This window comes from Mesocricetus auratus, unplaced genomic scaffold (genome assembly GCF_017639785.1).
Source record: "Mesocricetus auratus isolate SY011 unplaced genomic scaffold, BCM_Maur_2.0 Super-Scaffold_6730, whole genome shotgun sequence".
Taxonomy (NCBI): Eukaryota; Metazoa; Chordata; class Mammalia; order Rodentia; family Cricetidae; genus Mesocricetus; species Mesocricetus auratus.
Window position 1 is genome coordinate 97,936,187 of NW_024429184.1, and position 21,974 is coordinate 97,958,160.

Consider the following 21,974-nt stretch of genomic DNA (forward strand, 5'->3'; position numbering starts at 1 on the left):
TGGGCAACTCTAAATAAAATTAAACAACATTAAAGATTGTTCAGTTCTGTTAAAACACATTCTGAGGGCTAGGAGAACATTCAGTACCATTTTGGAAGCTATAGACAAAGAAAGGAATGCTTCCAACACAGCAGAAAGCTCTGGTGACAGAAATTAGTGACTTAGAGACCAGCATCTTTACTGAACATCCCCGATTGTCCTGTTTCCTATTCTTTGGTAAAGCCCGCTCTTAAAGGCTCTTCTAATTTTGCTCTGGCATAAAGCACAATTCTGTTTGTCTTTTGTAGATATTAATGAGTGCTCCTTGAGCGACAATCTCTGTAGAAATGGCAAATGTGTGAACATGATTGGAACCTACCAGTGCTCTTGCAATCCTGGATACCAGGCTACACCAGACCGCCAGGGCTGTACAGGTGAGAGTGGACCACACAGGCCTGCATTTCTCATCTTTCAGATCATCAAGTTTTGGCACCAAATGTATCTACCCTAAAGCCTATGAGAGTCGTTTGTACTATAAATGAATGCAAACGGGGGCCAGATGGTTTGTGGATTTTGCAGAAAACTCACTGTTCTCATCATAAAAAGTGCTCCAAACTACATAGTTTTTATGTTTCGGGGTTCTTCCCTCCTTAAAGGGTGGACTCTATAGAATGCTATGCAACAGGAAGTGAAAATGATTAAGGGAGATTAATGCTATAACCTTAAATCAGTAGAAATAGTATGAAGACAAATCTAAAGCTACTCAAGCATCATCTGTTTAAAAGAAGATGCAGTAACCATTCCTTTGTGTGGATGTAGACTTGGCGTCTAACGTGCTCACCATGTCTGTACAGATATCGATGAATGCATGATCATGAATGGCGGCTGCGACACCCAGTGCAGCAATTCAGAAGGAAGCTACGAATGCAGCTGTAGTGAGGGGTATGCGCTGATGCCAGATGGGAGATCGTGTGCAGGTATAGAAAAGATAAAAAAGAAGTATATGCATGCCGTGATTATCCTCTTAGAAATGTGCCTCCAGACTTTGTCGAGTGGAGATGAATGCAGGAAATTTATTTGGCACGAATGAAAGACATTCTTGCTCTCACTGGACGTCACTTTGTGTCATCAGATATTGACGAGTGTGAAAACAATCCTGATGTCTGTGATGGTGGTCAGTGTACCAACATTCCTGGGGAGTATCGCTGCCTCTGTTACGATGGCTTCATGGCTTCAATGGACATGAAAACATGCATCGGTGCGTATCGCAAACAATTGATACTTCTTTGTTGTTCTTTCATACAGAGTGAAATATGGTGCCTTCCTCCATCTCCCTCAAACATGTCTCCCTGCCAACTTCACGTTTGTTTGTTTTTTATAACCCACTGAGTGCAGTTAATGCTGCCTTTGTGTGCATGGGTGTGAGGCCATCCACTGGAGCTTAGGAACCCTGCCAGTGCCACATACTCCACAAGGAATGGTCCTCCCTCCCTCAGCAGCTGAGTGGTCCTCCCTCCCTCAGCAGCTATCTATCTACTGATCACTCAATAGGGGATGGGTCCTGGAAATAACCCACCACATCTGTGTTCCAGTTTTAGTCGGTTGATCTTATACAAGTAGCCACAGCTGCTGTGAGTTCATGCATGTGATAGCCGTGTTATGCCCAGAAGATAGCATGCCGCGGCAGCTCTCCTCCCCCAGCAAATGAGAGTCCCATACACGTGTGAATATACATACCAATGGAAAGAAGCCTTCTTTCACTGTTACTTTGAAAATCTGAACTGTTTTGCCAGAACTGTAAAATCTGAAAAATAATTATTTCAGAAACCCTTAAAGGCAAGTGGGTACTTGCCTGCCATGCAAGTCTTTCAAGAGGACTGTATTTTGAATTGTATCTGTTTATTTCAGTACTATGTGATTCAGTTTCAAAGGTGGCTTTTGAATTACTGCAATGAACGGCAGTAACCAGAAAATGCATTTTCCAGATGTGAATGAGTGCGACCTGAATCCCAACATCTGCATGTTTGGGGAGTGTGAGAACACGAAGGGCTCTTTCATTTGCCACTGTCAGCTGGGCTATTCGGTGAAGAAGGGGACCACGGGATGCACAGGTAGGATTCAACCTCGTGTTGGCTAGACTTCTGCCTCGCTGGTTTCTAAAGCTAACATCATTTCGCTATTCAACAACCTCGGACCCAGGCATCCTAGGACCAGTCAACCAGGATATAATTGCTGTGCGATGAATAGCTCTCATCAGTACCATGCATCGCTGAGGTGCATACTGCCTGAGCCACCCAGCAGGAAGGAGTGGGTCAATACTGCCCTGCTTCTGGTGGATCATTCTGTTGCTCAGCACAATTGCAGCCCGGATGGAGGGCCCACGTACAGAAGGAACGTCAGAGCAGTGGTTCTCCACCTTCCTAATACTGCAACCCTTTAATACAGTCCCTCATGTTGTGGTGACCCCCCCACCATAACACTGTTTCCGTTGCTACTTTATAACTGTAATTTTTTTACTGTTATAATCGTAATGTAAATAGCTGTGTTTTCCAATGGTCTTAGGGGACCCCCGTGAAAGGACTGTTCTACCCCCAAAGGGCTTGCAGCCCAAAGTTTGACAACCACTGGCTTAAAAGATACAAGTTTTCATTTGATTGGCAATGTTAACTGATAATGCACTCTTAGGTTCCATTTAGGCTTTTATTGCCTTTCTCCCATGCGTTATACCTCTCTCTCTCTCTCTCTCTCTCTCTCTCTTTCTCTCTCTCTCTCTCTCTCTTTCTCTCTCTGTCAGTCTGTCTGATTACCTCTCTCCCTTTTTTTTCTCTTCACTACTCTTCTCCCACACTCTCTATAGCCTGACTCTTGTTTTTACTATTTAATTTTATCCCTTTGCATACAGATAGGACTAGGAAATGTCATTATAAAGGTCTGGCTAGTTGTCTCCTGGACGCTCACTTTAAGGTCTCTGCATGTGATTTTGCTCAAGGCAGCAGTGAAGGAGCTCAGGCTGCAGGGAACGCTTTAGCTGACCATCCAGGAAAAGGCAGATGATGGGGGATGAGGGGATAGAGGGGATGGAAGCCAGTAGTGTGTGCACAGTATCAGTTCAGCAGCAGCTGATAGTCAGTGAGCTCCTAGAACAGACATGAAGCATATTCTAGAAAGTTTTGGGAAAACAAATCATCATAGTTGTATATAGTATGAGTGTGTTTACTATGTGTACACACATTCACACAACTGTGTATTGCCTTACGGTGGGGATACATCGCAAGAAATGTGTCTGATGTTAACATCAAAAAGCATACTTATTCCAGCACAGCTGCGTGTCTAGGCATTGTAAGCTTATGGACCACTGTCACATACTTGGTTTGCCATTGACAAAACTGCCGTTAGGGTGCACATGGCTGTATATACCTGAATAGATCACATGATTGTGTTTGTGTATATTTGTGAACATAAACACATGATGGTATGCATTGGCCCCTTTCCAGGTAACATCTGAGGGGTGCATTCTTTACAGATTCTCAGAAGTGCACATATAAGTGACAGTTTACAAAAACTCTAAATATATACATATATATATATGTAGCATTGATTGTGTGTGCATGCGCACATGCGTAAGTGTGTGTGTGTGTATGTGTGTGTGTGTGTGTTTCAGGGAGTTACACATGCCAAACAAACATTTTTTTTACCCCTGAACTACATTGCAGCATTGACTTTTAAAATGAAGGATAGATTTTTTTTAATGTTAGGCTCATCCTTATCTTCATGGAAAAATATGTGATAAATATTAATAGGAAGGAGCAGCCCTTCTCAAGAATCTCTCTTGAAATGTGTGTGCGCCTCCACATCCTCCCCACGGAGCTTTGTCTCAGCCTTTGCAACATGTGCAGGCTGCCACTCATATCCGCAGGGGACAGCAGCTGCACGTTCTCATCCCAGCAGGAAGTGGCCAGAGAGTTCTTGTGGAGCAGGGCTTGCCTGGTCATGATCATGAAGTTTCGCATCTTAGCGGTTGAGAGACAAAGGCAGTGCTGGTGTTTCCTCTCTGCAGCCCCCATGTCTGTCCTGAACTGTTGTCTTTGCAGAAACCCCCACCTGGAAGTAGACTCCATTAGCTCACGCTTTGTCTTTTCCTCTTTAACTGGTTTCTCAGATGTGGATGAGTGTGAAATTGGTGCCCACAACTGTGACATGCACGCCTCGTGTCTGAATGTCCCTGGGAGCTTCAGGTGCAGCTGCAGAGAAGGCTGGGTGGGAAACGGCATCAAATGTATCGGTGAGTTTGCAAACAGAAATACCCTTTTGGCGGGGGTGGGGGGAGCTCTCTTCATGGCTCTCCCTTGCACACGTGTTAACCGACATTGTCTAGCGGGAATGTCCTCTTTCCTTTTTATTTATTCTCTCATAAATCAAAGCTGTCTTTGGTTGCAGGGATAATTCCTGCCTGAGTGTTTCCTTAGTTTTAATATAAATGGTCAAATTACAACAGGATGCTTTGGCATCTGCCTTTTCATGCATGTTTCTCAGTTAAAAAAATTATTTGATGTGCAGCCAGTGATCTAAACAGCTTTAACATGAAAAACGGCTAATGTGTTTTCCCAGTCTTTTCATAGTGTAATCAGTTCGATTTTGAAAGACAGTGAAATAAATGGGGGAAACAAAGGGGTTTTTCACATGACCTTAAGATGGGAGTCAATGGACAGTTCTTAGTACTAGAATTGTCCTTGCAGGCAAAGCTGAGCATTTCGTTGAATTCCAAGAAGTCTAACTTGAAAAAGGGAGACTAGGGAAATCTTTTTCCCTGAGTTCCATAACCACTGAGCCAAAGCCTAATAATACTGTATAGCCCTGAGGCAGAGGACTGGACTACACTCTGGGTGTCATTCATAAAACTGTTTAATATGTCCATGTTGTAACAATAAAGACTATATTCAGCTGGTAGGAATTACCCAGATCAATTTAAAATAGAAAAAATAAAAAAACGGCCATCTGAGGTCCCCATGATGACTTCTCAGTAAAAGCTTATAGTGAAGATTAAATAAAAACCTTTAATAGCTCTTACAAATAATGTGAAATAATTTGAGTGAAGCTTCCCTGTCCAGCCAAATGTTCCCTGCTCGTCACATATTTAAAGCCAATTAGAGAATGTGTATCATCATAGTTTCCAAATGACTTTGATGTGTAACACCCTGCGTCAGCTTCCCCAGGTCGACTGTAAGCCTCTTCCCAGGCCAGCCACGCCCTTGCACTAGCAAAGCCTCACACCCTTACAGGCAGGCCTGTCCTCACTCCCGTTTTTCTGGTCCCATGTGCCTACTGTTCTTCTTTTGGTTTCCATCTTATGTGCCTCATGTCCACCTCTCAGCCTGGCCAGCTATCACAAGCCTGCCTGCCCCGTGGTTAGACTGCAGGGCTCAGTCACCAGTACTCCGTCTTCATCCCTTGCTCAGCCATTCATTCCCTTACCGCCTCTGTCCCCTCTCTGCCTCCTGTCCCCTCCCTCTCAGTCTTCCTTTCCCCTCTCTCCCCTTTCCCTTTTGCCTGCCCCCTCCTTCCCCCATATCCACCCCCTGATCCTCCTGTAGCAGGAATCTCCAGCCCCTTTTCACAGTTGACATTCAGCTCTTTAACCTTAGGAGAAACCCCAGCGTTGGCTTCCAAAGCCCAGCAGCAGTTTCTAGCTTCCCTTTCCACTGTCGTGGCCCCTGTGTCCTGCCTCGCCCTTAATGCCACCTCCTGGACTTCTCTTGGGTGGCCCTGTCAGTGTAGCTCTCTGTGAGAAATGCCCACCTCTCGTTCCACTCAGTGAAGTTTGCTTCTTCATCCTGGAAGGAGGCGCTCTGAGGTTGGTTAAAAGTTACCTCTTCCATGGAGAAATACGTAATTCTTTCTCCTCTGTGTCTGACATCATCCTTCCCCACAGGCTGTTAATTCCATGAGATCAAGAACCACACCTCTCCCTCCTCCTTTGAAAGTAGGTTTAGAGCCCTGTGCTTACTCTCCCCTGTGAAGATCAATCCTATCTCCCAACAGATCCTCTCTCAGTGATAGGACCTCTAGTGGTAAAGGCCACCACGGGAGGAGGTCACAGTGAAATCTGACTCCAGTTTTCCTTTACATGTTTTATGAAGACGTCACACAATTCTTGAGTTGGTAGCTGGAGCCACAGTTAATGGCATGAACACTTTGGATTATGATCTTAAAACCTTAGGGACACAGAGAAATGTCCTCGCAACTTTGACAAGTCAAAACCTCCCCGTGCGTTAGAATGTCCCGTCTTCACTACCTGTCTCCTTTGTTGTGCTCACTCGTCACCAGATCTAGACGAATGCTCCAATGGAACTCACCAGTGCAGCATAAATGCTCAGTGTGTCAACACCCCAGGCTCATACCGCTGTGCCTGCTCCGAGGGCTTCACGGGAGACGGCTTTACATGCTCAGGTGAGTGACCGTCCTGACGAGTGCTCCCATATGTCTGTCTCAGGACACCTGATGTGCTTTTCTCGTTTCCAGAAAACTATGAAGACAACTGAAATAACTGTGTCTGTGCTTCTGCTCGGCCTGTGAATGAGCGAGCACATGCCTTCATCCACTAAACACACAAGCCTGGAAAAGCTTTCCAGGGTATCGGATGCTTTAAAGTAATGACATATCATTCCCTGTACTGTTAATGACTATCGTTACCTCTTACTACTTTATAAGGTACTGATCAGAAAAATGTAGGCTTTGGATACCTGGGTTCACAATATCTGTGCTGCTTCCTCTGCTGTAAACCTACATACATGAGCAGCCTGAGTGGCCTCAGGTCTTCTCATTTTGAAATAGGCATAGTGACCATAGCAGCATTTTTATCCCTAAGTGGATGATCTGGGGGAACTTCTTAGTTTTGGAAGACGGTATGCGCAATGTCTCTTTCTAAGGCACATCATTGAGGCTGCTTACTATCCTCCTCAGAGTTTTACTAGCTTTTCTCCCAGTTTCAAAGGAGTAATCAGAATAAGGGAAGCAAAGGACTTAAGAACCATCCCCCTAAGAGTCAGTACACACCAGTTGCCATGTCACTCCTGTCACTCTCCGGGGCCTCGGGATTAACCTCCGTCTCATTACAACCATATAGGAGACTAGATCATCCTTTTGAGCAAGAAAATAACTTTTCACTCTACTAGTGAGATGTCTCTCAGCTGGCGTTCACTCACACTATAAACTCCCGATTGTGAAGAGTAAGTCTGTAATTGTTCACATGAAGCTCGGGCACACTCAGTGCAGACAGACCCGTTTCCGGCACCTCTTTAAGGAAGCCTGTCTGTCTGGCACTCCCTCTCTTTGGAGTGTTTCCTAGACTTTGGATGTGCTGTGGTGTCAGAGAAAGAATGGTGCTGGTCGCAAACACATCTGCAGGCAAAATGGGCCTTAGTGGGACCCTTGCCGCTCTCTTTGCTGCTCTCAGCCCCGATCTTTCTAGGGAAGTCGGTGAACCCCACAGCCTAGTAACTACCCGTGCCACCTGGCTCAGGACACGCGGCCATCCAGCCTCCTCCCACTTCCTGCTTCATAAAAATAAGTAGATCATCTTGAAGGTCGTTGGAAAGGGTCTGTGTCTTTTTTTTTTCTTTAGGTTTTCAAGACAGGGTTTCTCTGTATTGTTTTGGAGCCTGTCCTGGAACTCACTCTGTAGACCAGGCTGGCCTGGAACTCACAGAGATTCGCCTGTCTCTGCCTCCCGAGTGCTGGGATTAAAGGCATGTGCCACCAACGCCGGCACTGTCTGATGAGACTTTAGCAGTAGGTAGGAAACTTTGTTTCCGTGGTGTCTCTAATCTCCTTTAAGACGATTCAGCTAGGGAAACCAGCATGTGTATTGCTCTGCTTTCAAATGAATGAATGCAATTCCAGAGCTCTTGGTCGTATCTACTAAACTGCTTTTAATACTGACTAATCAGTGGGTATTAAGGAGAACTCAGGGAAACCCCCATCAGTCTATATAATAGCTGAGTGTTAGGGTGTAAGCTAGGGAGCTTTGCTCTCAGGCCCCGGACGGACCCTAACTCTAGCGAATGGGTTAATTGTTGCTTCATACTAATGAACACCAACACAGGCCACTGATTTCATTCTTGAGCAAGGAAATGAATGTGTGATGGAACCCTGAACTTAATGGAGATGTCTTTTTTTGCTCTGCAGACGTTGACGAGTGTGCAGAAAACATAAACCTTTGTGAAAACGGCCAGTGCCTGAATGTCCCGGGGGCTTACCGCTGCGAGTGCGAGATGGGCTTCACCCCAGCCTCAGACAGCAGGTCCTGCCAAGGTGGGTCGCCAGGCTGCCAACTCATTTTCAAGTTGGATCAGCCACCAGCAAATGAAGCCACAGAAAGGGCTGGAACAGGCTCCCCCTGGAAGCAGAATGCACAGTGCACGCAGCACATATAAAAGCCACTCGTTTAAGCACGGATTATTTTGTGGAATGAATAATGAGGAAGGCTGGCTTTCATCTCCTATGAAATATTTCTGGCTGAGATCCAATAGTTGGACGTTTGGCTTACTCCTTTCTTTCTTTCCTTTTTTAACGCCATTTCCTTTTGTCCTTGTGTGTCACGAAAAAAATGACACGTGACACATGTCTCTGGTTTTTAAGTGGTGACCTGTTGCCTACCTCAGCCATCTATCTGTATTTATTATGCTCAGCAAAGTCCAAGCAGCTTGTTTCTGGCATTTCCTTTCGTGTTTGAGTCTGCGGTGTGTATGTCTGAGACTAGAAGCCTCCTAAGTCCATCAAGGACTTGTTCACCTCTGTTCAGGAGGAAAGGGAAAAAAATCAACACCATCTCTCTCCTAAAAACCAGGCTTTGAGTCTAGTATACTAACTGTCCAAGGGAAAAAAATGGAATTTCTCTCAAGTTAGAGATTCGATTCACATTACATGTAGTTTGGACCATCAAGATGCTCTAGGAAATATAACATGGTTGAAGAACGGAAAGAGTTTAGTTTTGTTGTGAGATCATGAAACTTCAACAAAATTTGCCATTCATAGAAACCCTACAAATTGCAACCCCCTCCACTCCAACTCCGGCTCCTTCTCTTCCTTCGCCCCTCCCCACTCAAGCTAACTGTGGGGCAAAGATGATAAAATGAAACAAATTTCAGGCCCTTTTCCCCACCATAGTGTGGAAGAAATGGCAAGTACCAGCAATGACACACAAACATGTCAGTATCGATCAGACACAAGCAAACCGTACTATGGGGGCTCAAAGGCAAGCCTCACCCCACCCCACCATCAGAAAGTAGACTAAGAGAGAAATTATGCCTGAGAGACAGTGACGTCTGAGTAACCATTCAGCAGTATGGATTGCATCTGTGCAGGGTAGTAGTAGATGGAGACCCTAGGGGAAGACTTTTTCGATCTGTTTGCAAGGTTGTTTGAATTGCTCAGTACCCATAATCTAACGGCTGTGTTTTCACCCTGTCTTACAAAGCTGCTGCATTAGGATGAATGGAGTGCTTTTGGTAAAGTTCATCTAAGAGTGAAATGTGTGCCTAGAAAGATGGTGCCCTTCTCTCTCCACTTCCAGACTGATGGCAGTTTAATTGCAACCTACATGAAGAAATCTTTGCTCTCTCTCTCTCTCTCTCTCTCTCTCTCTCTCTCTCTCTCTCTCTCTCTCTCTCTCTCTCTCTCTCTCTCTCGAGGACAGCTCTCTTGTCCCAGCAATTTGAACAGCACCTTAAACCTGAGATTGTTAAATCAAATTAGTGTAACTATTTTAAATGGTCAGGAGACCCTTTAAAATTTAAGATACAACTGTTTCAAGATAGTGGTTAGGAATGGCTTAGCTGTGGAACCTGCAAGGTGGCTCAGCAAGGAGAGGTGCCTGCCACCAAGCCTGATGCTGTGAGGTCCATCCTTGAGACCCACACGGTGGAAGAGGAAGACTGATTTCTACAAATCGCCCTCTCACCTCCATGCCCAAGCAATGATGTGCACATACACATTTACACACACACACACACACACACACACAATAAACGCTATATTTAAAAAAATCATTTTCAAAGAATTGTTTCCTTAAAAGAGAATGGTGTTCCCAGTCTAATCTAAACACTACAGGTGGGGTGCATGCTCACAGTATTGGACAATTTATATGTTAAAATCTCCACCCTCTTTTTATGTGGGCACAAATTCATCATCTCTTCAGCTGTGCCTCTACTCTGTCTTTGTGCCTTGTTTTCCCATGTCAAGTGTGATACCTGCGTAATTGTTGCCCCTTAGCTGCAGCCTCATGAAATCGTTTTATAAGCAGAGTCTCTGGTTTTAGTAGAAATATCTTTTTTATGATTTTTATCTTTGACTACACAGATATGTGTGTTGTGGAGCAGGGTGGTATATGTATGTGTGAGTGCGTGTGGAGCTCAGAAGAGGGTATCAGATCCCCAGAGCTAGATTTGCAAATGCTTGTGAGTCACTGAATGTGGCTGCTAGGAATCAAACTCAGGTCCTCTGGCAGACAGAGCAGTCCTCACGCAGAGCCACCTCTCCAGCTCTGTTGGTAGATATATTTTAACAGAATCCATAGAAATTGATGGGTAGTGAGGCCATTTTAGTTCATGGTATAAGGAGCAGTATTCTATACATGTTTATAAATGATTCTGTGGTAATAGGTCAGATTATAAAATAAACTAAAACTTAAGTGTTAAAGACTTTTTTTGTTGTTGTTGTGAGCCTAGCCTATAACAGCTGAGCCAACTCTCCAGCCCGTGTTAAAGACATTTTTACTACTACGTTTAATATTTAGTTTTATGTCATATTTCCATTTGTCATTTACAAACTGTACTGTTTATACGAATTAGGTAAAATCTTATGTTTTTGTTTTTTTGTTTTTAATTTCATGGGTTTGCATTTGATTTTTGTTTTCTACTATACTGCCTAAGCTGGCACTTCCTGTTATAGTATGTTATAATCCAAAACAGTTACAATATTAGACACTTGGGTCTGGGGTTAGCTTAGTGGCAAAGCACTAACCTGGCATGCGTGAGTCTGTGTTCGATTTCTAGCACTGCAGAAACAGGGGAAAAGCATAAGATACCCATTGAACCAAAATAGGACTTGTTTTATATCTTATCCTATAGATAAGTGTGCCTTACTTACCATTCAAGCTGTTCATCTAGCCAGAGACAAAGAAAAAATATGTTACTGCTTATAAATATCTTAGAATTTAAGAAATTCATTGTTAAACATTAAAAAACTTTAAATATCTTTTTGTAAACAAGAGGTGATCTTATTTTCCATGTCCTCAGATATTGATGAATGCTCCTTTCAAAACATCTGTGTCTTTGGGACCTGTAACAATTTGCCTGGGATGTTTCACTGCATCTGTGATGATGGCTATGAACTGGACAGGACGGGAGGAAACTGCACAGGTACTGTGAGCCCCGGCCAACTGCGTTCTCACCGCTTGACATTAGCAGTCTCTGCTAAATACATAAACTCCTCAGAATCTTCTCAGATTACCTGTACATTAGGCTGTGCGTGTTTCCAAAAAAAAAAAACAAACCACACTCTGATACATTTATTATTTAATACAAAAATAGTAAGTGTTATTCATATGCATGTGTTAACATGTGAATTTGTACATATGCTTCATTTTCTTAATTTTTAATAAAATTTATTATAAACAAACCTTGCAAATAAGAAAACAATCCCTCACTAAAATTAACCAGACCGGGAGTCCACACGTCTCGGTGAACACAGGCTGAATAGCAATTCTGAACCTGTGGAGCTTCTCATTGGGTTCTTTATTGTTCTTCAGCAAGTCATTCTTCTTCTTCAGAAGAATATTGCAACATTTGACTATTGCTTATATATTAGGACATTAAATGGCATTGCTTAAAATGTCCTTTTCTATGAGTTCCAGGCCTTTCTGGTCTACATAGTGAATTTCAGGCCAGCCAGGGCAGTAAAGTACAATCCTATTGTCTCCCCCTACACTCTCAAAAAAACAAAATACACACACGCGAATGCGCACACACACGCATTCGCACACACTCACACATATGCACAAATATATGCTCACACACGCTCATACATGTACACACCTGTATGTGCACACATGTGACCATGTACATATACACACATACATGTATAAAAATATAAAATTCTTACCACTACGGAACCTGCTCTAGGTGTATGTTGAACCTTTTGTTTTCATTTTCCTGAGTCTTCCACAGCAATCTCTAATAACTTTTGGGAAAGATCCACTCAGTTCCTTGAAATAGCAATTCGTATGTAGAAATAAAGATGTTAACAAGGGCTTCTTACATGTTCATAGATATTGATGAGTGTGCAGATCCCATAAACTGTGTCAACGGCCTATGTGTGAACACGCCTGGTCGCTATGAATGTAACTGCCCACCTGACTTTCAGCTGAACCCCACTGGTGTGGGTTGCGTTGGTAAGTGAAAGATAAATGAAATAAATAGAATAATACAAACGGAGCTGAATATTTGAATTCCCTTGACAAATTAACTATAATATGTGTTTGATACAATTCATTTGAAGAAAAACAGCCTGTTCACTTAAGAAACACTCTAGATGATTCCATGTTTTAAATTGAAGGGCAATTTTGAGTACAAAACCAAAAGAGGGGGTAGTAGATGTTAACGGTGACTAAATCCTTACTAAAATAAGCAATAGTTTTTTCCAGTATAGATTTTATTTTCTGTAAACTCCATTAAAATCATTTTAAAACGTTAAAAAGGATCCATTGAATGTAGATAATACATCATAAGCTCTAAGAACCATAAATTACTATCATGGTTTTATATGCCAAAGTTAACATAGTGACTCATTCATAGATGTAAGATGTTCATTACATTACTTGCAGTGACACAGATTTAGAAACCAATTTAGCACACTGTAAAAACTTTTTTAATGCAATCCAAACTCTCAGGAAGCTGAGGTAGGAGGATTGTACATTAGAGTCTAGCCTGTGCTGCATCTTAAAACAGACAAGGAATACAATCATTTGAACATCAAACACAGTTTGTCCACAAAGCAAGTGCAATTAGACACAAAAACACAAGTATTTTACATGACAGAAATGTCATTTACTTAAATTTAAATTAGCACATCAAAACTGTTTTATGAGAACACATGCAAAAGCTACTAGCAGAGCATTTGAATGATCAAGTGGGAAGAGAAAGACAGGAATGGAGGATAAAGTTAAAAGAGGGGGAAAGGAAAAGATAGGAATATTGAATGAATTCAAAGCAAGAAAGGGAGGGACCATGAGTTAACTCAGTTCTGTGCACCCAAGATTTGGCATCAGAAACAAATGAAAATATCAGAGTATAGCAATGAGAAGCAGCCAGATGGTTGCACTGTGTGCAGCCAGAAGTGAACTTTGTGGACTCATAAAGACTCAAATACTCTGGTTGGGATGGGACCTCTTAGGAGTGGCCTGGCCTAAAGCAGTTCTTCTGAAGGATTGAAGCTAAGTGGTGAGTTAGGAGACCATTGTAGTAGTCTAGGTTTAAAAAGATAGTGATATCTGGAATTCAGACTAAGGGTGAACAGGTGTCAGTGATGTCAATTGCCAGATACATTTTGAAGATAAAGTTATCAAGCCTCATTTCACTGGTGTGCAAAGGGAATGAGAGTCAGGTATCAGAAACGGCAGCAATCCTGGAGAGCAGAGAAAGGTGGAAACTTCTGCCCACCAAAAAAACCAAAAGACTCAAAAAGTAGAGCAGATCTGTATGTGGAACAAAGAGTAACCAGTTTAATTTCTGGAAGTATTAACTTGGAAATAACTAATAATACCCAAGAAAGAAAAAAACAGAAAGGTTTAGAACTCAGAAGAAGGGTAAGAGAGAAGTCTGAACTTGAGATCATTCCAGGGAGAAGGAAACACTTTTTAAAGCCATGTTTCAAGATGGTAACTATAGAGACAAGACAGCCTTCACAGGCGATGGAACCTTTCACAAGAGAAATCTAGTTTGACAACCTTTTGATAGTCTGCACATGTCGCTGTGAAGATTGAAGGAAAGCCACGAGGGCGATGCCAACGAAAGAGCAGACCAGATGAGATTGTTAACGTGTTACAAACTTAGTTAACTTATCCTGGGTATGTTTCCACTTCTTCACAAACTCGGGATGCAGATTAATCATGCCCAGTTTTCTTATATTCACCTTATTTGAAATGTCCAGAGTACCCCCAAGTAAGGAATGCCTCACTGTGATGTTTATTTAGTGAATAGATGGAAAACAGTCTATGGTTCCTGGTGACAGCCGTGTGTCATCGTTTGTTATGGTTGACTCAATTCTGAGAAGCTTAAAAGGGAAGGATTGTACTGTGCCAGGAGTTAGGACGCACTCTCCACATTAGTGTGTAAAATCTTGAACTTAGTCCTTTAAATACCCTCCATAGCAAGGACCACAATAAGTTCTTCTGTTGTTCTGCAGACAACCGCGTGGGCAACTGTTACCTGAAGTTCGGTCCTCGAGGAGATGGTAGTCTATCCTGCAACACAGAGATCGGGGTGGGCGTCAGTCGCTCCTCCTGCTGCTGCTCCCTGGGAAAGGCCTGGGGAAACCCCTGTGAGACGTGCCCCCCTGTAAATAGCAGTAAGTATGGAGCTGTAATAAGAGGAATGGAACATTCCTAGTCCAGGATAGAAAGAAGTTGCTGTTGTATTCTTGGACTGGGGGCTCAGGGAAGGGGTTGCTTTGGACTGTTGTCAGTAGTTGTGCTAAAATCTGCCAAGAGTGTTTTGTAGAAAAGGAATTTCAGTTCCTTTCTTCCTATTCTTTTCATTGTTTCTCTGAAAAATCATTTTACCCACAATCCAGTCTGAATGGTCATAATATTGATTGTCCATGGTATCACAAATGAACACCATTCCCAGTTCTTGGAGGTTGTTAGTTCAGGTCCATAGGTGGAGTGCATCCTGGAGTCAGTCACGGAACACCTTAAACTGAAACACATGTTCCGATATGCACAGAACCCAAACCTTTGTACCTGGACATTTATGATATGAATTATCTAAAAGGAAGTGTTTCCTTTAAAATAAAACCAGAAAAAAATGATTTTATTATCACGCTGCATGTCATTGATGAAATAATGATATTTGGGAGTAAAATGTGATATACATTACTATAAATGCATTTGAAAGGACATAAAGTACAGAACTTCACCCCCATGGAGGATTTGAGTTGGGCAGTTGCTGAATGTTTGCCAGTTGTTTCAACCACTGGGATCCAAGAATCAAACTTCCCATTTTCCTTTTCTCTTTTTCTCAGCTGAATATTATACCCTGTGTCCTGGAGGAGAAGGCTTTAGACCAAACCCCATCACCATCATCTTAGAAGGTCAGTTCCTCACTAGTTGTCATATAGACTTTAATAAGGAAAAGAGTTTAGTTTAAAGGGAATCAGGTACAAAAGATGGTGTGAAACAGTGCCAGCCGGCTTCTTGAGTAGAATTACATGTAGACAGTCTGTCTCACACACATGCTGGGCAACAATTTTACGGGGGAGAAGTAGCCATCCATGTCCTGCATCTGGTGTTGAGTTATTACGCAGAGAAACCCTTATTACATTGTCCCCAGCAAATTCCCCACAGCTTGCTTCCATTCCTCTCCTCAGAAAGCAGCAGTTCTGCAGCAAAGACAAGAGAACCACAGTCAGAATAAACCAGCATTTAAGGGCCTTCCTTGAGGGGCACAGATGTCTGTGGCCCATACATGCTGTCATGTTTGAAAGCTGAAAATATTGACTCTTTGGTCATGATGTTTGTTGTTAATGAACTGTCTCCTCTTGTAGACATTGATGAATGCCAGGAGCTACCAGGGCTCTGCCAGGGTGGAAACTGTATCAACACGTTTGGGAGTTTCCAGTGTGAGTGCCCACAAGGCTACTACCTCAGTGAGGAAACCCGCATCTGTGAAGGTGAGGGGATCGGGTGCTGTTCCCTAACACGATGTCTTCCTGCATCCTACAGTAGGGACCTGTGGAGACTGCTGGCCGCTTTTATCTGTTCATAGCAATGCTGCTCCTTGTATAGTGATAAATTCAATTGCAATGATTTAAAATTTTTTCTGAAAATGGAATTATGAATATGAAGTTAGTTACATGTGAACACTGACAATAATTTAAGTAGGAACAGGTAAACTTAAATGTGACTTTCAGTAAATATGGTCGATAGTTTCTAAATATTGGATATAATATTAAGACATTGAAATGTTCTGTGGATTCTTCTGTGCCCCTGTCATATGGCAGCTATAACTTTATTTTTAGGAGACCTTCTTGCCTTTAGAGGCAAGGCCCATTCTTGCTTGTGTTTGCTTCGATTTCTGGGTAACAGTTTATATTCAGTGTTTGTGGTGGGTCGAGGGGCTGTTTCTAAAACTGAACACTAAGAATGAAACATACTACTATAGCCTTTAGCTTTGAACTTGTTATCCCAATGCATCTGAAAGAAATGTGATTTACCCTACACTGAGAACCTATGAACGGACTTCTAGTTTGAACTGAGGATCACATAGTCTACACTCAGTTTAAAGTTATTGTTAAAATTTAATTCAAAAGGCATAGGAAAAAGCAGACTTCAAAGAATTTCCTCTTGGAGAATGTGAACTTCCCCAAATATGTACAGGCATGAGGCAATTTTTTTATAGTTCATAGGTTTTAGGATTGGGAGCTTTTTTTTTGTTTTGTTGGTTTTGGGTTTTTGTTTTTGTTTGTTTGGTTGTTTTTTGGGTTTTTTTTTTTTTTTGGTTTTTACGAGACAGGGTTTCTGTATTGTTTTTGAGGCTGTCGGTCCAGCCCGGCCTCAAACTCACAGAGATCCGCCTGCCTCTGCCTCCCGAGTGCTGGGATTAAAGGTGTGCGTACCACCACCCGGACCACCCGGCTGGACTGGGAGCTTTTTATCTTTTTTTTTTAGTTTTGAAGTGTGTTCTTGTGGCATGTAAATGTAAACACGTCCTTCAGTGTTATTTTTTTTATTTCTGAATCTTATAAACATGGCATTGGGGAACCACCTGTGTTCTCATCAGTAAGCTACACCATATAAAGTCATAGAACTAACCTAACTCACAGATTTCCTTGTCTCTCGTAGACATTGATGAATGTTTTGCCCATCCCGGCGTGTGTGGACCTGGAACCTGCTACAACACCCTCGGAAATTACACTTGCATCTGCCCACCTGAGTACATGCAAGTCAACGGAGGACACAACTGCATGGGTCAGTAGTTGGCACTGAGATGCCCTGCTGGAGTCCAATGCTGCTGGAGTCAAATGCTGGCTTTGCACCTAGGGCCCATCTGTTCTCAAATTACTGTTCAGGGAGTCTGGAGGCCAAATCTTCATGAATGAGAAATCTTCATGAATAAGGAAGTGTTTCAGAGTCCCATAAACTGCTGCTGTACCTCAAGCTTTTAATCTTCTACCACATAGCTACATATTCTGTAAATTTGAGGTTTAAAAAAATTAGGAGTTGGAGTTACAGGTCTTAGATAATTTTGATTCTCCACGTATATAAAATGCACTTTGTATAGCAAAATGATATTTAAACTTCAACACTTGATTCTTTTTTCAATTAAATTAACTAATATTTTTAATTCAATGAATATTTTAGTAGAAGAAGAAATGCATGCTAATTGGCCCATAAAATGCCTTGCCTAAACACAGGGGCTGTCCATTTGAGCATGGTGGAGCAGTTCAGAGAGTTAAGACAGCCGAACGGGACAGACCTTTCCCGGAGTTGTAGCCCTCAGGAAAGTCGGCTGAACAAGCACACTGGCCTCGCTGCTCTTGATGCTGAGCTGACACATTTCTCTCCACACAGACATGAGGAAAAGCTTCTGCTACCGAAGCTATAACGGGACCACCTGTGAAAACGAGTTACCTTTCAATGTGACCAAGAGGATGTGCTGTTGCACATACAACGTGGGCAAGGCCTGGAACAAACCGTGTGAGCCATGCCCAACGCCAGGAACAGGTAGGCAGCTGACACTCTGCCCAAGGCTGTGTCTGACACACAGTCACAGTGTGTGTGACTGTAGCCGGAGGGGCCCAGTTCCACAGAGACCCGAAATGCAGCATGCTATGGCTTGGTGTCCCAATGACCTGACCCACCTGGGGAGCCAAACAGTGACTCCTGAGACGTGTGCTGTGCAAGCCACAAATCTTGAAAGGCAGTAAGCGCCATAGCTAGAGTTCATAGTGTTGGTCATCAAACAAGACCCCAGGCATTTATTTATTTATCCATCAAATGAATTTATCCAGCAACTACTGTTTGTCACTGCGTTCACCATGGACAATATTTTGGTAAAGCAACTTAGAAGCTAGCAACTTCATTAACAATTGTTTAAATTAAATCTTGATAAATTTGTAAAAGTATTTGATGAAGAAATGTTGCTTGAAAATACATTTCAAAAAAGAATTTCATGAAAAACTGTGTAAGACAGCTCCTTATATTCCTTGTGCAGTTTCAACCCCAACACAGAAGGAACTTTTATACGACAATGAATTTTAAAAACTATTTTTTTATTGTATAGGTACAGGTGTTTTCCTTTTTGTTTCCGTGCCTGGTGTCTGCAGAGGCCAAAAGAGGGCACTGAATCTCCAAGAGTTGGGAGTTATAGATGGCTGTGATGTGCCCTGGGGATGCTGGGAACTGGGCTCAGAAGGGCATGTCACCAGCCCGGCATGGGAGGGGTTTTCACAAATGCTAATTCTATTGTGAGGAAAAAAATGGAACATCAAATCAAGAATAGCAACCACTTGTCTTTAAACTACCCTTCGTCTGGACCTTATGAGGCCTAGGGGATGGTAATTTTCCGGAGTCACAGATCCTGAAAGTTGAACTGAGCGGAACAATGGAAAGCAGATTATGCATTTGTTGCCAAATATTGACATGACATGCATTCAAACATTTCACTTACAAGGCTGCTAAAATAAATTCCAGGGAAGAGGGGTGGACAAGTGGTACAGGGGCCATTTTTCAGTGACTTAAATCACTTTCCTCATCACTGTGACAGAACACCTGAGAGACCCATCTTAAAAACAACAGATTTATTTTATATCATGTTTTCCAAAAGTCACAACCCACTCTGGCGGTGAAGGCTGAGTGGAATAGCTTTGTCCAGGGTAGCAGAAGCTTAAGGTCCCAGCTTGTTCACAGAGCACAGAGGACACAGGCAGGAGGCAGAAGCAGGTGCGACCTTTAAAGCCCAACCCTTCGGGACTGCTTCTACCAGGCATGTCCAACCTCTAAATGCTCCATAGCCTCAAAAACAGCATTTAAAAGGCCAGAAGCCAAGTGTTTCAAGGGTGAGCCAAGCAGGGGCATCTCACATCCATATCACAGCAGCCTTCCCTTGCCCGGGTTGTGTTCCATAAGATGAAGTGAAGACATTCTCTCCAGTCTCCAGTATCAAGCTCCAGAGGTCAAAGTTCAAGATTACTGGTTTGCGAAAATAAATGTCATTTTCTCTGAGAGGAAATGAAGGGCTTAGGTCTGTGGGACAGATCTATATGTATACGGAAGCCTGTCACTTGTGTGACCCAAGCAGAGGACTTGCCCTCTCTAATGACACCTTCCCTGGGAAATGGGCTATTCCATGTAGGTGCCATGCTTTCTGAGGAACTGAGATGATTGATGGATGGATAGATAGATAGATAGATAGATAGATAGATAGATAGATAGATAGATAGATAGATAGATAGCTGGATGATAGATGTTAGGTAGGTCAATAAATAGATGGTAGGTAGGCAGGTAGCTAGATGGATGATAGATGCTAGAGAGATGTGGATGGATGGATGGATGGATGGATGGATGGATGGATGGATATCTGACGGTGGTTGGGCTATTAGAAGCCATTGAATTGAACAACTCTGTGTTTACTGGTAGGAGAAAACTACAACATCTTCACACTGATGTCACTGAGAGTCATGAGCCATATACATTTTACCATTGTACCACACACACGTGTGCCATGACAGCCATCTAAAACACTTTGCCCTAACAAATCAGTGTTCCTTTAAGTTTGTGTTGATTTGGTGAGTTATAATAAGAATAACCCTTATAGTCTCTCTTTTATCTCTAGATAAAGTGTTCCTTTTATTTCTCAAATGTCACATTCCAACAGGTAGACCGTAACCAAACACAAACAAGACAAAATTCTGGCCTCATGGGTCATCTCTGGCCTGCGTCTCCACTGCACAGCTGTGCTTTGTGCAGTCATGTCCTCCTTAGATTCCGGGTCTCAGTCTATATGAGCTGGATATTTCTGTTATGATTTAAAATATTTACTTATAGTGTGTGTGTGTGTGTTTGTGCGTGCGCATGTGCGTTTGTGTGTGTGTGTGTGTGTGTGCGTGTGTGTGTGTGTGTCCGTGCCATTTTGTGTGTGCAGAAATCAGGGACATCTCTGTGAAGTCGGTTCTCTCCTTCCCCTTGCGTGTGGCTCCCAGGGGCCCAGCTCAGCTGGTCAAGCCTGCTGCGTGGGAGCTTCTACAGCTGAGCCACCGTAGCAGCCATCAAGCCATTAGCAAAGCTCTTGTAGCATCAGGGGAAAAGAACATAACTGTCATGGAAGTTTTGTCTTCTTTAATATTTTGCTTACCTTGGGATCAATTAAAACCTGATGATAGATATGGCAATGATAGAGAATGCCTAGACCGTCCCTTTGTAGAAGCTGACATTGTTCTCAAGTGCAAATAATTACAATTTAAAAGACCGGTTGTGAATAATATAAAGATGTTCTTGTTGGTGCCTATTATGGTAGAAAGATAATTTGAATGTGCCTGAGAATGTTAAGAGTTCCTGCCTATGCTTCTGTTTTAAAGCCGACTTCAAAACTATATGTGGAAATATTCCTGGATTCACCTTTGACATCCACACAGGAAAAGCCGTTGGTGAGTTTGTTCCCATTATATTTGTGAATGCACACATGCATATATATGTAAACCTATGGATATATATGTCACACTGGGTACTCAAGTGTCTCAAAATGTAATAGTACCACAAAATCTAATCATCTGGATTCTAAGCCAATGTGCTTAATTAATTAATCAAGAAACCATCATCCAGACTTTGACCAAGTGTTAATGATAGGATTATATTTCATCAGCGTAACCTGGCAATTAAAGTATAATAACTACTTGACAATCTCAAAGTTTCAAGAATACCATGCAAAAATTCTGATTTCCCTTGCCATGCATATTGTCATACATGTGTTGTGTTTGCGGGGTGGATGTGCCTCGTGTGTGCTTTTGAGGATGCATATGTAGGTGCGTGCCAGTATTTCTAAAGGCCAGAGATTGGTATCTGATGTCGTCCCTCAACACTTTCCATATTATTTCCTGAGGTAGGGTCTCTCATTGGCCCTAAAGGCCATTTATTCAACTATACAAGCTGGCCAGGAGCCCCAGGGATCCACCCACCCTCTGACTCCACCCCTCTCAGCCCTGGGTTACAGATGCATGCCACCATGTCCAACCTTTATGTGGTCACTGGCTATCTGAACTCAGGTCCTTATGCTTACCCACTGAACCATCTCTCCGGCCCCTTCATGTTATTTCAACTGCTAGTTACTCTTTTCAAAAATACACCTCAGTTTTTACATCATCCTTTTCATTTGATCTCACTATGAATTTACAGAACTCCTTTTCAGATAAATTACTTCCTTCTGAATGGACTTTCTGTTGAGAATTATTATATTTTCCCTCCTAGTTTAAGCAATATAATCTTACATATCTAGAAGCAATCTGTGTGTGTGTGTATTTGTATGTGTGTGTATAACAAAATACATTAACTTGAGGAAACATGCTTTATCAGATGAATGGCAGCTGTTTGGATGCCCTGACACTATTGGTGATTGAGGCCTGATTCCTTAAGAGGTTCACCTGCATTCTTGCCACTTAAAATTACTTTCTGCATTTAACCAACCACCTTCATTATTCCATTGCTCCTTGGAGGAACTGTGTAGCTC

The 21,974-nt window shown here is 42.5% G+C and overlaps 1 protein-coding gene across 1 annotated transcript in view; it reads left to right on the plus strand.

The window, feature by feature from the left end:
• The window catches only part of Fbn2 (fibrillin 2), a 186,384-nt gene that overhangs the window by 124,195 nt on the left and 40,215 nt on the right, over positions 1-21,974 (plus strand). The window contains exons 28-42 of the mRNA XM_005069091.4: positions 288-413; positions 834-956; positions 1,112-1,237; positions 1,965-2,090; positions 4,139-4,261; positions 6,304-6,426; positions 8,164-8,289; positions 11,274-11,396; positions 12,305-12,427; positions 14,440-14,601; positions 15,277-15,345; positions 15,799-15,924; positions 17,096-17,221; positions 17,825-17,977; positions 20,830-20,898. Coding sequence (XP_005069148.1) covers positions 288-413; positions 834-956; positions 1,112-1,237; positions 1,965-2,090; positions 4,139-4,261; positions 6,304-6,426; positions 8,164-8,289; positions 11,274-11,396; positions 12,305-12,427; positions 14,440-14,601; positions 15,277-15,345; positions 15,799-15,924; positions 17,096-17,221; positions 17,825-17,977; positions 20,830-20,898 — 1,824 coding nt within the window. The remainder of the gene's footprint in view (positions 1-287; positions 414-833; positions 957-1,111; positions 1,238-1,964; positions 2,091-4,138; positions 4,262-6,303; positions 6,427-8,163; positions 8,290-11,273; positions 11,397-12,304; positions 12,428-14,439; positions 14,602-15,276; positions 15,346-15,798; positions 15,925-17,095; positions 17,222-17,824; positions 17,978-20,829; positions 20,899-21,974) is intronic.